Below are 14,443 nucleotides of genomic sequence, written 5' to 3'. Positions count from 1 at the left end.
TCAGTATATAGACTGGGGGAGAGCTGGCCGGGGGGACTGCTGCTCGGGGACTGGCTGGGCATCGGTCAGCGGGTGGTGAGCAATTGCATTCTGGGTCACTTGCTTTGTATATTATCATTATTATTATTATTGCTTTTATTATTATATTTCAATTATTAAACTGTCTTTATCTCAACCCACAAGTTTTCTCACTTCTACTCTTCCAATTCTCTCCCCCATCCCACTGGGGGCGGGGGGGAGTGAGGAAGCGGCTGTGTGGTGCTCAGTTGCCGACTGAGGTTAAACCACGACATAGCCTTAATATAAAGATTTAATTGTGTATATGTGAGATTTCATATTATACATTTAAGGGCAGGAGAGGAAACCACAATTACAAAATAGAAATTACTTTATTAAAAATGGTGACTATGAAAAAAATGTTGGCGTTACAGTGAGAAAGCAACTTAATATACAATAATACCCGCCCCGTTAATACAGTTTGTGAAACTGTAAAGAGAGAAATTATGAGAAGTGAAACTAATTTCCTATTCATGAGACATTAGTAGGACTGAAACTGGATTACTACCATAATTTCTTTCTGATGCTCCTTTAAAAAGAAAAAGTTGAAAATTTATGAAGCTCATAAACCACCAGCCATGCAGATAATTGAAAAGTTGGTAGAAGTCATTCCATTGTGAGACTCAGGGTGGGTTCAGCTCAAGTGCGGTGCCTGGAATTTAGGTGTCAATATGTAGCTATCCCTCTAACAACCCTTTACACTAATCATCATTTAGGGTTTGTAAATGTAGGTGCCTACAGCCATTTTGAGACTCCCTGGGGTACCCAGAAGGGCTGCACAGAGCACTCCCAACTGCCACCTGTCTCAGCAGAGGCAGCCGATGATCACCTGGGTCTCCAAGGTCCCTTCATTCTGATGGAGAAGGCCACAATGAAAGCATGTAACCAAAAGCTAAACACAGACAAATTAAAGTGAGAAATGATACACGCTTTTCTGGTGACTGTGATTAACTGTTAAGCAACAAGTGTAAAGTAAAACATCAAAACTTGTGTCAGATTGTTTGTATTTTGGTTACTTCAAATCAAGACTGGATTTGAACCAAATAGCAAATTTAGAATAATTTGACATGGCTGCAGTTGTTAGCTCAAATGTAGTGCTTTGGTTTTGAAGAGACATTTGTTGAAGGGGTATCATTTTTACAAGGAAATGGAAAAACAAAAGAGAGACAGATTAGGTGGCGGGAGAAAAACATCTTTCTCATCTCTAATCATGTATCTTTCCCTACATTAGGATCCCAGATCATCAGCTCAGAAACCTATTTAGCCCTCACATGGGGGATAACAGGGAAATTAGTCAAATTTCTTTTGCTGTGGGATAACAATATGATGGCAACACGGGCAAGTCAGCCAATTCTAATCTTTGAACTTTGTTTTGTTCTATTTTTCTCTCTCAGGTTTGTTTTGTGTATTTCTCACGTACATTTCATTCTATTAACTTTGATGCTGCTCTTTGTGATTCCTGGGTGAGCTTTAGCCACTGGCAAAAGTGCTTGAAAGGATTCGCATTTCTTGTGTGCTTGTCACCGTTTATGATCTTTGCTTCTCCCTTTTTCACAAATTTTTGTTTTATTCACAGATGTGAAAAAGAATGGAAAGGAAACCGTTGCCACATAAGTGCTAAGCCTCTTCAGCCTCCAACTTCAAGTCTCCTTCAAAATGGTGGGTCTGTAAAAAGAAAGAAATATCTTTCAATTCATTCTTTGAGTGTTTCCTTTTACTTATTCCTGTCTTCGATTGCTCTCATTTTGCAGATACTTGGATTGGGTTGGGTATCGGTTTCCTGCTGATTAAAATTACAGCTGCTGCCTTGTATTTCTTTTTGAAGAAGAAAGTGCCAGAAACGTAAGTGAAACTTCTATTTTGTGTAAAGCAGACACAAATGTGGCGCAAAGCAATGGCTAACTGCCCAATCTCTTTGGTTTCAACTTTTAAATCTCCCCACAGTCTGTTTGCCTTCATATGCAATACTAAGCATAAAACCTAGCTTTGCAACAAAAGCTGACCTTAGGGGACCCCAGTCTGGAAACAATGAGTCACGGCTTGACTGCTTAGAATGTTTTGATTGTAACATTGTATGATTATTCCTAAACTATAAAATTTACCATTTATCCACCTTAAGAGCAGTAGCCCTGATTTTTGTACATGATAGTTAAATGTGAAAAATAGAAGGTATTTATGGTGTCTCGAAACCTCCGAGGCCAAATTAATTTCTTACAGGGGGATTCACAGCTTCTCCTGAAGCTACTGAGTATCACATGCACCTGGGAGGACATTTTTGCCCTAAATATTTCAATATTTACACACATCTGAGTAGTTTCCCTGTGATAACTGGATGGAATAAAAGTGGGGGTTTTTCTACTTCAAAATATTAGGGTTTTTCATAAAAATCTTTAATAGATTGGGAAAAATGCAAGCTGTGAGACTGCAGAATTATGCAATCTGTTTTACAGATCATAGTGTGTGCACCCTCTCCTTTAATTACTGCAGACACACTCACAATCTGACTTTCTATTTTAATATTTTATTAGTCATCTTAATCAGTGGTTCTTCAGCTGTGTCCCACCAATGTCACCTTATCTGTTCCTTCCACCCATTTCCCCTACCACTTCGTCTCAGACCCATTATCCAATACTGCCATCTTGCACTAGGCTCATCCCAGTACAGAGCTCTTGGCTTGTGGTACAAGGACCTGTCTTACTCATGGTGAATGAGTGCTTTAGATGGTGATTTTTTTTTTTTTCCAAAATCTATATTTCTTCCATCCAGTACTATGCTTGCTATTAGTACTGTGCAAGTAGCAACTAAATTATCTTCTGACATCCTACAGCATAAAGTGCATCCTCAGTAAAGGAAAAAAATCAGCAAACTCGGTGGTGGTTTATTTCAAAATTTATTTCAAGTGCTTTGAATAACAGTACTAGTAGTACTAGAGATCTCTCTTCATCCAGTTATTTGATTTCAGAGTTTTTTTAAGATATGCATTAGACTGACAGTTCATTATTTCACAGACATATTTCCTAGACGTTCCTGTCATCCCTCTGATAATGTCTGCTTTCTCTCTCCTCCCAAATTTAAGATTTTAAAAAAAAAAATTGCTGTTTCTTATTTTCCTCTAACACTTTTATTTCTTCTTGGCCCATCTGTTGACTTATTCTGCTAGATCCTTCCCTGTCAGGAAGTACCTACCACTGTCCCTTCCTCCCTTTCAGCAATTCCTGTTGTGCATTGCCTTGTCCATTTTCATGTTGTTAGATTTCCCTCACCTCTCATTTTCTTCTCCAGAATTCATCTTCAAAGCTGTCTCTTTTCCTTTAAACTTGTGCTGTGCTATAGACCTTTCTCTCTTTGGGGATGTTGTTATCTCCCAAACTATCTACTAAACTGTGCAGACTCCTGTCCTGACGTTATTGCTGCTGACACATCTCCTAACACTGCATGCTACCCCTGACAGGTAGAGTTGTCTATGGACACAGAAGCAAAATGTTGAAGCAGGAGCATTTAGTGGTTGTGCTACTGTTAATTGAGTGCATAGCTTCACCTACTTTCTTTGCTTCCTCTTCTGTAAAGTGGGAATAATAGCATTTCCTTATCTTACTTCACAGGGGCTTTAAGACTTAATTCATTCACATATATACAACCTGCTAAGGTATGGAAAGGCACCTCAGAAGTGCAAGATAAGTTGTATTGTAAGAGCTGCTTGATTTTTTTTTTTTTTTGTAATTTCAATTAATATTTTTGCCAAAAAAAGTCTAGTGTTTTTTCTCAAAACATGTTTGATGGTGTTTTAATTAACAAATTATTATTTTTTCTTACACTACTTCTCCTGTGCTCTAAACACTCCCTTTTACATTTTTCTTTCATAAATGTCTGCTTAAGGGTTACTGCACTGCCACCCACTTCTCTTTTACCCACAATCTGTATTCAAGGAATATTTTTTCCTTTCTTGTAATTATACATGCTCGGTTACTGGTTACTGCACTGCCACCCACTTCTCTTTTACCCACAATCTGTATTCAAGGTTTCCTTTCTTGTAATTATACATGCTAAAAAAAATAGTGAGTCTTTTTTGTACATGAAAAGGACCCTGTTGCCAATATGATGCCAAAAACTTAAGTGCCCTATTTGGTATGTAATAAGACAGGGATGAATGAGGATCTTCTTACTATGGCACTAAGAATATATTACAGCCCTGACATGAAAAGAATCAGAGCTCTGAAATAGAGGGTTAGATAGTTTACACAGCAAAGCTCATTCTGGTCTTGATTGTTTTCACTGGAGCTGCCAAAAAGGTAAGTTATGATGATGGAAATTTTTATGGTTCCAAGTTTTGTCTATTAGGAACTGACTAAGATTGTCAAATCATTTTGCCCATGGTACAGAGTAAAAATTTTTATTTTCATCGTTTTTAATCACAGTTGACTTAACATGTAAGTTAAAATGCATTTTACAGGCATTTTATCAAGAAATAATCTAGCTAATAAATGGCAATTTGACTGAAATTGTGAAATTGTGAAAACAATTAAATCTGAGAGTTTCAATTTGAGAAGATAAGCTCATCCAGGCAGTTTGTCTCTCCTTCTCCAACTACCTACTGCCTAGCATGATTTGGTATACAAAAAGCACAGCTGGAAACATAGTAGTAAATTAAGGCAAGTTATTCCTTAACTGTTTAATCAGTAATCAAAAGTGACTAGTCAAAATGCAGCCAATGTTATCATACTGAAGTTTGGATCTTTAAAATAAGGTTTTAGAATAAGAAGTGACTTGTGTTTGCATAAGTCTGTGAAATGTACAATGTGACAGCACCACACAGAGGCATGAGCTTTTACTCCTGATTTTTTTTAAGGGGATTTGATGAACTAGAGGAATTTAACTGTGCACATGAATGATACTTTCCTACAATTCATTTTCATTTCAAAGGCTTGTGTCCGCTTTTAGCCTTCCTGGGTCATGTTTTCTTAAAATCATTAGGCAATAGAGGCACTCTAGGAGTGCCTGTTTGGCCATTCTTTCACAGGGAAGCTTTCACACACTTGAGTCCATATTTACTGCCTTTTGATAAATTCTTTTCCTAGCTATTTTTTAATAATTTCTATTAGTGTCTCCTTTCTCCTTACTGATATAGAACCACACATGCAGGCATTGGCAGCTGGTCCTTCAGAGGCACATTAGGCATTAGTTGTGGGTGCTGGCTCCCAGGACATTTTAAAATGGAGTGCAGGTCCATCTATGCCGCAATGGAAATAGCACAGGAATGTGCAGAAGAGCTGGAGGAGAAGTTTCAGAGTCCAACGGAACTAATTTTTTTCGCCAGAAAACCAGGTAGCAGACAGTAGGGGTAGGCTGGTGACCCCTTAGACAATTGCTGGCTAAGAAGTTGTCACTAACAGTGGTGAGAATTTGAGAGTTACATTTGTCCCTCTTTTTCTTCACTGGAAAGATTGATAATGCCTTAACCTCGCCTTTCAACCCAGAAAGAATGTCCTGCTTACCCTTCGCTCTCTCCTTCTTCTCCTTCCTTAGCGAGAATTTAATCTCTGATCTGCAGGCTTTAAACTCTTCAGTGCCTGAGTAGGAGTTACTGGAGGTCATCATATAAGTTTATTTCCTAATGGACAAAAGCAGACTGCCACATGGCTTGACAGCAGTGTACTTCATTACCACAATGGCATTCAGATATGCAAGCTACTTCCCAGCTCCCAGCTGGGGATATGTGAAACTTTTGTAGAGAAACCCCAAATCAGAGGAAGCTTATAAGTTTCTCACATTCCTGTTCGTGCTCCATAGATTATGTTTTTTAGTCCAGAAGGAAAGGCTGCCAGTTACTCCACTCCTTCAGTGGCATCTGTCCTTATTGACCAAACAGAAGCAAAGCTTCATTTTAGCTTCCATTTTATTGCAGCTGCCTTCTCATGCTTCATTTTACTTTAAAAAGAGAGAATCAAACACTTTCCACCCAGCTAAGCTATGTTTCTTTGCTATTGCCTCCAAAGCAATCAATGTCCCTGGATCCTTTCAGCTTGTTTCTTTCCTATTCTTGACCTGTGCCATCAGCTGCAATGCTAATGTACCACAGCCATTATCAGTCCTGTCAGTCATAATGAACACAGAACATTAAATTTTCCAAAGCATACCAACAATGTATCTTGCCATACAGGCAACAGAGTGAGCAACTGAGGTGCTCTGAGAAAATATTTTAGAATGATAGAAAATCATGGGAAAACAGGACCAACAGAGGCCATTTTCCATCCTGCCACAGGACAGACTCAATTGTATCACTTCTGGGTTTGCACTTAAAGACCTCTAGCAACATGAATTTGATGGCATCCTCAGGCAATCTTGGCACCCTAGGTAGAAAGAAAGTTTACTGTTAGAATTTTTTTTTTTAACTGCTGATATGTCTGTTTACAATTTAAGTTCATTCCTATTCACCATGGACAAGAACAGATCATTCCCTTCCTCCTTGCAGAAAGCTTTTTATGTACTTGAAGGCAGTTGTCATGCCTCCTTACAGGCTGCTTTCTTTAGGCTAAACAAGCTCAGTGCTTTCAGCCTTTCTTCATGGTTAAGGTTTTCTTACAATTATGATGATTCCCAGTCATTGTCGCTAGGACTTTCTCCAATTAGACCATACCCTTCTGGATGTCTGGTGTGGAGGAATGGATAGCATATTCCAGGGGAGGCTCTCCAAGTGGATCTGAAGGACTGCCAGAGGTCGTTGCTGGCTGTGCCTCTGTTCCTATATCCCAAAGTGATAAACAGAATGACAATAGAATGACATTTATTGAACAGTTTTCAGCTTGTGAGCTGGAATGGAGACAGATACTATTCTTGTAGAATGAGAGAAAAAGGTACAGTTTTATGAGAAAAAAAAACCTAGGAAGCAGCAGCCATAACTGTTGTTTTGGAGTTGTTTTATTAGTCTAATGCTGCTATCCAAATCCATTCCTCCTTCCGTAGAATTTTTTTTTTTTTTCTGAAAGATGAAACTCAGTGCTATAGTCAGAAGTCTTCAGGTTTTCTGAAACGTACATCTCTCAACCACCACACATAGGAAAGGTTGCAAAGAAACAAGAGGTGACATGCTGAAAGAGGAGAGCAAATCTCTCAGTCTATAACCTTCAAGATCACCAAGATGAAAGATTTAAAGTACTGATTTTAAAAAAAAAAAAATTAAGTTTCCTAAAGTGACTCAAAAGGTACAAAGTGCAGACCTAGGAAGCTCAGACAGCATATTAACAGCCTAATCAAGCATCCAAGTGACTTGTAGATGATTCTAAATGCAGCTTTTGGAAAGTCTGTCCTCCTTGCATCATGCCTCCTGTTTCTTCTGTGGGATGTGCAAAATATAGCCTACTTCTGCAAACCTAAATTTAGTTCAAAAGGTTTATAAATGCTTTGGAAATTGAGTTATAGTTTCTGTTTAGAACAGAATCTTTAGAACATCTATAAAGAATTCTTTCAAGGGATTGTTTTAATTAGTAGCTTAATTCTAATTGAATCTTTGACCCACTAGGATTTTGTCATTGTTGTTATGGACCGGATGATATACACTCTTCTAGTACTGTATTTCCTACAGATTTGTGTACTGTCTAAAAGAAATATTTGATTTTTCATTGAAAAGTATATTGAAAAGTACAAAATTCTGCACTATTGCATCCAAAAAACCGAAATCTAGATACTTTCATTTTCCATTAAAAAACATGATGTTACTCAGCTCTCCCTTTATATACTGGCAGGTATTTTGTGGAGTATACAACTTTCTCCCATCTCTGTGAAGCTGTAGTGGATAAACCTATGACAAGGCAGTAGTTTTTGCTACTTAAGAATGCAGATGAGTTTAGCAAAGCTATGACCCATGTGACCTCATCCCAAGATGATTAATCCTCTCCTTTCCTTCTGTGGTATTTCTGGTTATGTTAGAAAAGCCAGTTCTCTCTGAGCTGCCTTACCCACGTTTGAGTCTTTTTTTTTTTCCTAAACCATCCTATGCTTGGCATTTTTAACCCTAATTATTCCCTGCTTGGTACAGTCTTCTGAACTTGGCATTTATGGGTTTTCTTCATGAATGAGATGTATAAACATTTCATATTGATTAATTATTCTGGACCGTAATTTTTGTGAGTGGTGAGTCACCTTACTGTAAGTCACCCTTACTGTACAGTGGTAACACATACATAACTTTCTTCCCATCATGAGACCTTATGATGGGCATATTGCTCTTTACTGTAGCAATAAGCTATCATTTTCTATCAGGGCAATGTTTCACTTATGTCAAGTAACAGCAAGCACTGCAAGAATGAGCTTAACTCAAGCCACTGCAATACATTTAGTTAAACTGCGCGATCAAGCAGTTTAAAATTAGGTGTAAACTGATGACCAGATGGCAACACTCACCCCACTGACTAACGCTGCACTTTTATGCTTTCTTCAGCAGTATCTATATTGGTGACAGAGCACTGGAGTGGGCATAACATTGCTTTGCTCTTATAAGGAAAGCTTCATATTTCTAATTAACTAAAGAGCTAATGTGTTGTGTTTTCTTCTAGGGATGTATTCACAACGTGTAAAGTAATGTGAATATGTCATCTCAGTTCCCAAGCACAGACTTCTTCAGGCAGTTACCACCTCATCCAATTGATGGATTATAGCACTTGTGTAAACATGTGATTAAATTTTCACTTATATATTCTTTGAGGTCTTTTAAGTCATTTGAAAATATTTCAGAAAATTTTAAGGATAATTACTGGTATCCTCTAGAAAGAATAGTTTGCTACATTCACAAACAAGGTGTAACCATACATATGTTTGTATAAATACATTCATATATATACATCTATGTGCATATATGTGTAACATATATGTTATATGTAAAGTAATATATTCAAGGTGACTTCCAAAGCCCTGCTTTGGCAAAAAGGTTCCTAAGAACAGGAGAGAACTTAAGAAAGCTTATTCTCCACTTCACTTAAATCTGGGGTACATAAATTCAACCGGTGTCTATATTTTGGGCCATAAAATTCCCATAGTCCCTAAGATTAGGTGCCCAACTACATATGATCTTTCATGATTCAGACCTAAAGGAGAGGGACACCTGAAATCTGCTGGACAACCTGAGTAAGACTCAATTTTCATGCTTGAGAAAACCTCACATACATAGGCAGGACCAATTTCAGCACTAAACACAGCAACCACAGACGCTGCTGAAGAACTCAGCCAGCACTCTTTGTGGTGCCCACAGTTTGGCAGAGTATCCTGCTGGTTAGTTATCCTCCTTGCAGAGGAAGCTGGAGATCTGTGTTCAGCGTCCCTCCTGCCCTCAGGACAAACCTAAGTACTCAGCGTGTTCTTGCCCAAATAAACAATATATATGTCTTGAACAAATTGCTTAAGTTTAATGGGGGAGTGGGGGATGAAAGAGAATCAGACCCGTCCCTATCCTTATAATTTCCTATTGGCACATTAAAGGTGATTCCCACTGAGAATTGTGTGACTTGCGTTGCCCTTTGGGAGTATCTCCACTGACTGATCCACACTCCAGAATCGATGTGCTTAATTCAGTATCATGCTGTTAGGCCATACAGTTGGTTTGTGATGTCTAAATGAGACACCAAAATTAAGGGGTGCAAATCTGGCCCTTTGGGTGCTAGTTTAGAAGCAGAGCCAAGTTCCTTGAAAACTTCTTATCTGAGTTGGCTTCTGACCTCAGATTTTGTGAGCCACGGTGTGATTTTAGAGTAAAAATCAATTCTGTGTACATTTTCTGGATTTTATTCAGGAGGATTAGCATGCAAATATACACTTAGGAGGCATATAAATAACCTAATATATTATAGCTTCACTAAACTAACTAAAAGCTTCAGAATATCATGATTTATTACTGTTAAGATTAAGATCAAATGAACACATCAACAGGTTCAAGTATTCAGCTCTCCACATTGCTGTGTCAGGTAATCAAACTGAATTATGAGGCTGGCATTAGAAGGAATTACTTTCTGGCAGTCTTGTGAAAGATTTTAAGGAGACATGTCTGTTTTAGTCTAAAACCCAAACTTAGGTTCTTGCAGTGATTTAACTCATAAGGTGATATATTTCTGTAGCCTACCTGTGCCTTCCTCCTAAGCATCCATTCTGGTTTTAGTTCTTTGCAAAAGAAATCATGCAGTGTGTCTCCCCTGTGGCTCTCGCTGACAAACAACAGCTTCCCTTCCCAACATCTCCATTGGCTGTGTCTCCGTGACTGCTCTTGTCCCCTCAGTCCTGCCTGCCACAGTAACACAGAGCCTGTCTATCAGTTCCTAGGGAGACACTGCTTAAACCATCTGTAGGAGAAGCTTTGGAATAGAAACACTTTTTGATACAAGAAAATCTGTCTCAGTCATTGAGATTGAATATTAGCTGTAGGGAACTTTTTATTTCAGAATACTGTACAAACACAGCTTTCTATATACACAAAGGCATGTATATGCTCTTATTCATAAAAGCATTAGTGAAAAAAAAACCCAACTCAATGCATCTCCTCAAAAACAAAGATTAAAAAAGAAGAAAGTGTGCTTCTGCTTCATTCTTCAGTAAATTTAACTAATGCAGCTGTTACTTTTTATATGGCATTGGAACAGTTTTGATGATTTCAAGCATTGTGAAATATTAGCAACCAGCCATCTATACAGAAAAAAAATTTAGATGTAGGCAGAAAGTTCCATCCCCAAATACCCTTTGCTTTGCAGAATTAATGGGGTTAACTGCACAGGTCATAAATGCTTCCAAAAAAAGGAATATGTGAAGGCCTCTGTCAGGAAAGCATATCTTTAAACTTCTAGCTGAGGTAATGGACATGAGACCCATAATTAGTACAATTTGTCCTAGTCATCTATTATAAATTGCTTAACACATTGTGTTCATTCATGAAACCTTTGCATTCCAATAACTTCAGTGATTCTTTAAATATTTCTGACTTTGTAGCAAAAGGTATGGGGAACTTCTATAGCTTTAAATCTAATTCTGATGATTTTGACCTAAAAGGCAAGTTCTTTCTTAATTAATTGGAAAAAAGAGTTCTTATAACAATTAAATAACAAGTGTTCTTGAAGTTGGAGCCTAAGACCATGTTAATTACTCAATTTCTAATGTGGTAGTAACAAAATACAGAAAGAACATGATCTCATCACATGCAAACACATTATAGCAATGCAACTTTTTAGCTAATATCATGTTTTCTTTAATGTATAGCATTGTACCTGCATTTTATGAATACCTAATAGCTCTATGCATATCCAAAAGCATATGTATTTTTAGCAGCAACAAATGAAAAATTATTATTTTAACCTATGCATGACTGACTTACACAGAACATTGGTTTAATTTCATTTCATTTCAGTCGGAAATATATTTAGCTATCTATATTTTTTGACTCAAGTCTTTTCAACCTGAAACTGTTTGGTTCTTTGACAACCTGTGTGATATCGTGGGTGTTTTTGTTGTTTGCTTGACTTTTCAAGGAAACTGGAGGAAACCGCTAGTGCTTCATTTGCCAACCCATTGTACGATGACCTTAGTTCATCTGAGAAAGTAAAGGTAAATAGCAATAGCTGTTTCTATACATTCAGAAAAATGTGAGGCTGTAGTCCTCAAATATGTTTTCCTTTAAAACAAACAGTGTAATCCCTCACTGAATGCTATTTAATAAAAGAAGTAAGAATTAAAAATTGCTGCATCATTCAGATCAGTTCCAGTGCATTTTCAAAACACAGGCAGATTTGAAATCAACTCAGTTTTGAGAACATCCTGATGTTTATAACTAATACTGACTGTGGGCTGCTGAATCTGAGAAAAAAGAGGTTTGGATGAAATATTTAGCCAGACATATAGAAGAAAAAGCTCACTGGGACTTGTCTACTTTTGCTTCTAGAAAAAAAAAAATATAAAGCAAACACCCAACAAAAAAAAAGCACGACTAACAACAAAAACACAAAATGCATGATTCAGCACCCAAGCTGCCTTTGCACACTCACTTAGCTTTAATAAAATAGTTTATAACACTTCCCAATACCTTAAATGTTCATTACTATTCCCATCACTGTAAAATTCACCTTGACACTAAACAAACACTTAGTCACATTTCCCTAGTACTATTTGTTGATCATAATTAAGAGACTGCTAGAGTAACAAAGAAGTTTGTGAATAAAATATGTATCTAAAAGTGAACATATTGCAACAAAAGATTTCAAGGCAAGATTTAATTATCAAATTACAGTGGTAGCTAAAATTTGTGGTTTAGGTTTGAGAAATATGATTGACTTAAAATGCAGCTCTCTCTGTTATTTGGTTTATCATTAAAAATAATACAGACAAAGCACCTTGGAGGTAAAAGGAGCAAAAAAAAAATGTTTAAAACATCCTTCCTTCCCTCATTTTGATACTATCCTTATTACCATTGAAAGAACTAGGCTTGTTTTGAAATAGAAAATACAACTTCCTTGTCCATTCCACAGTCAGTAATATAAGATTCTACTGCAGCTTTGAATAGGATTAACTATGACATGCCATTTACTTTCTATAAAAGCTTCCTTACACCTGATTTTAGAGACATTAGATCAAATTAATTCACTCACAGGTTGGGGTTTGTGAGAGCTCCGAGTTGGAAACATTCCCATCACAATCATGTCCAATTTATCAGGACATTTTTATTTTAGTTAAAATAGATTCCTGACAGGCTTCATTTAATAGCAAGTTGGAAAACAGAAGCACAGTGTCAGGAGAGACATTTTCATAGAAGACAGCCCCAGGCACTATGGTTGAAGTCCAGTGCTGTACCAGATTTTCCTCTATTTTCTTTAAGATTGGGAAAATACGTGTTTTCACTAATTCTTCTTTTAAAAGGGAAAACAAGAGTTATGAGTTTTCTCTGAGTCTGATGAGCCTTAAATCTGAATGGTGTATCACCAGTCAAAAGATATGGTAAAACAGGAGCAACAGCTCTTATCTCCAGCTGAATATCCACAAGTTACGCACTTGCAGCGTCTATAAGTTTTGTAAAGAAAGAACAATTCTCCCCAGACCTTTCTGAACACCAAAACCATGTGGGCCTAGTGTTGCCACACACTTGCCTATATGGCCTCATAGTTTTGGATCCACAGAGTGTGTTACTCAGACAGCCACATGGAAGGATATTTTCGGAATATTATTTGCAGCTCACTAAAAATATTCTGAAGCAGTTTTTCTCTTTTTATAGTCTCCTGGGTATGTCACCTCACCCGCTGTTCAAATCAGTGTTTCTCCATGGCATGAGGTATGTAATAACACATTTCTCTTCTAAAGTAGGAGATGTGTTGGGCTATTAAATAACATTCATTTGCAGAGGAAAGGGAAAAATGTCACTTAAAGTCAATGTTATATTGCTACTCATAATGTTAGCACCTCTGGAAATCCGAGAAAGATGACCAGGGTTGGATTGGCTGACAAGGACCTCATAATAGCAATTTCATTAATGTTGCTTACAGTTGCTACTTGTTACACCGTACAGTAGTTCAACACTTTCCAGTAAGGCAGATGCTGAAGAAAATGTTTAGAACTACAGAAGTCCTTACCTGAAGAGTTCATATTATCTCTTTTCTCATGCATTCCTCATTCAAGAAAATTAAAACCAGTCATTTAAATTACAATACCATGTACCACAATTAGTGACCCACTGTAATTACACTATTGTACACAGATTCTCCCAAAATACTACTATATATGTGTTAGAGCAAGAGCTCTGGAGACAAGTAAAACAAAGGTGGGAATGGATGCAGAAGGTTAAATGACTTGATCAGGTGTATGTAGCGGATGATGGTTTTGGTGGAGCTATACTGATTTTTATCAGCTGAAAATCCGGTCTAAAATTTTTATAGATTTTATAGTTTTCTTTGAACTTAACATCATATTTTACTTCTGTAATGAGTCTACAGCCATTCATATGTCCATTCTAACAAATTAATTGAATTACTTGGTTTTTAAATTTCATTCTATGTTTTTTCTTTTAGTATCCATTTAATGAAGATGTGAATGCTACTTCTTTTCCAAATCCTCTCTATGGTGAAACATCAGAAGACATGGAGAAATTATGCAGTTCCTTGAAAATAGACATAAAACAGGATCAATATTGCTTGTAACTCTTTGCCTGAAGATTTGTTCTAAAATCTGAAAGTATGTCATGATACTGTAGCGTTTGCAATATGAATGAATAACTCTTCACAGAATAACTCTATTAAAATAATTATGTTCAGAAAGTAACTTTATATTAAAAATGGAATCCATACATAAGTAAAACATATATATATGTAGTCTTCCATCATTTCTGTTGGAGCAGAAAGAGATTGGTAACTATTACTATGAATTCATTTTACAT

At 37.0% G+C, this 14,443-nt stretch overlaps 1 protein-coding gene across 1 annotated transcript in view; it reads left to right on the top strand.

Annotated features, from left to right (window-relative positions):
- Positions 1–14,207, top strand: part of MALRD1 (MAM and LDL receptor class A domain containing 1) — a 306,398-nt gene extending 292,191 nt beyond the window's left edge. Inside the window, exons 37-41 of the mRNA XM_019470989.1 lie at positions 1,634–1,716; positions 1,809–1,899; positions 11,556–11,631; positions 13,289–13,345; positions 14,079–14,207. Of these exons, the coding sequence (XP_019326534.1) occupies positions 1,634–1,716; positions 1,809–1,899; positions 11,556–11,631; positions 13,289–13,345; positions 14,079–14,207 (436 nt within the window). The remainder of the gene's footprint in view (positions 1–1,633; positions 1,717–1,808; positions 1,900–11,555; positions 11,632–13,288; positions 13,346–14,078) is intronic.
- The last annotated feature ends 236 nt before the right edge of the window (positions 14,208–14,443 follow it).

Source organism: Aptenodytes forsteri, unplaced genomic scaffold (assembly GCF_000699145.1).
Source record: "Aptenodytes forsteri isolate BGI_AS27 unplaced genomic scaffold, ASM69914v1 Scaffold336, whole genome shotgun sequence".
NCBI lineage: Eukaryota > Metazoa > Chordata > Aves > Sphenisciformes > Spheniscidae > Aptenodytes > Aptenodytes forsteri.
The sequence above is the reverse complement of the archived record's forward strand: the minus strand, read 5'-3'. Positions and strand labels throughout refer to the sequence as shown.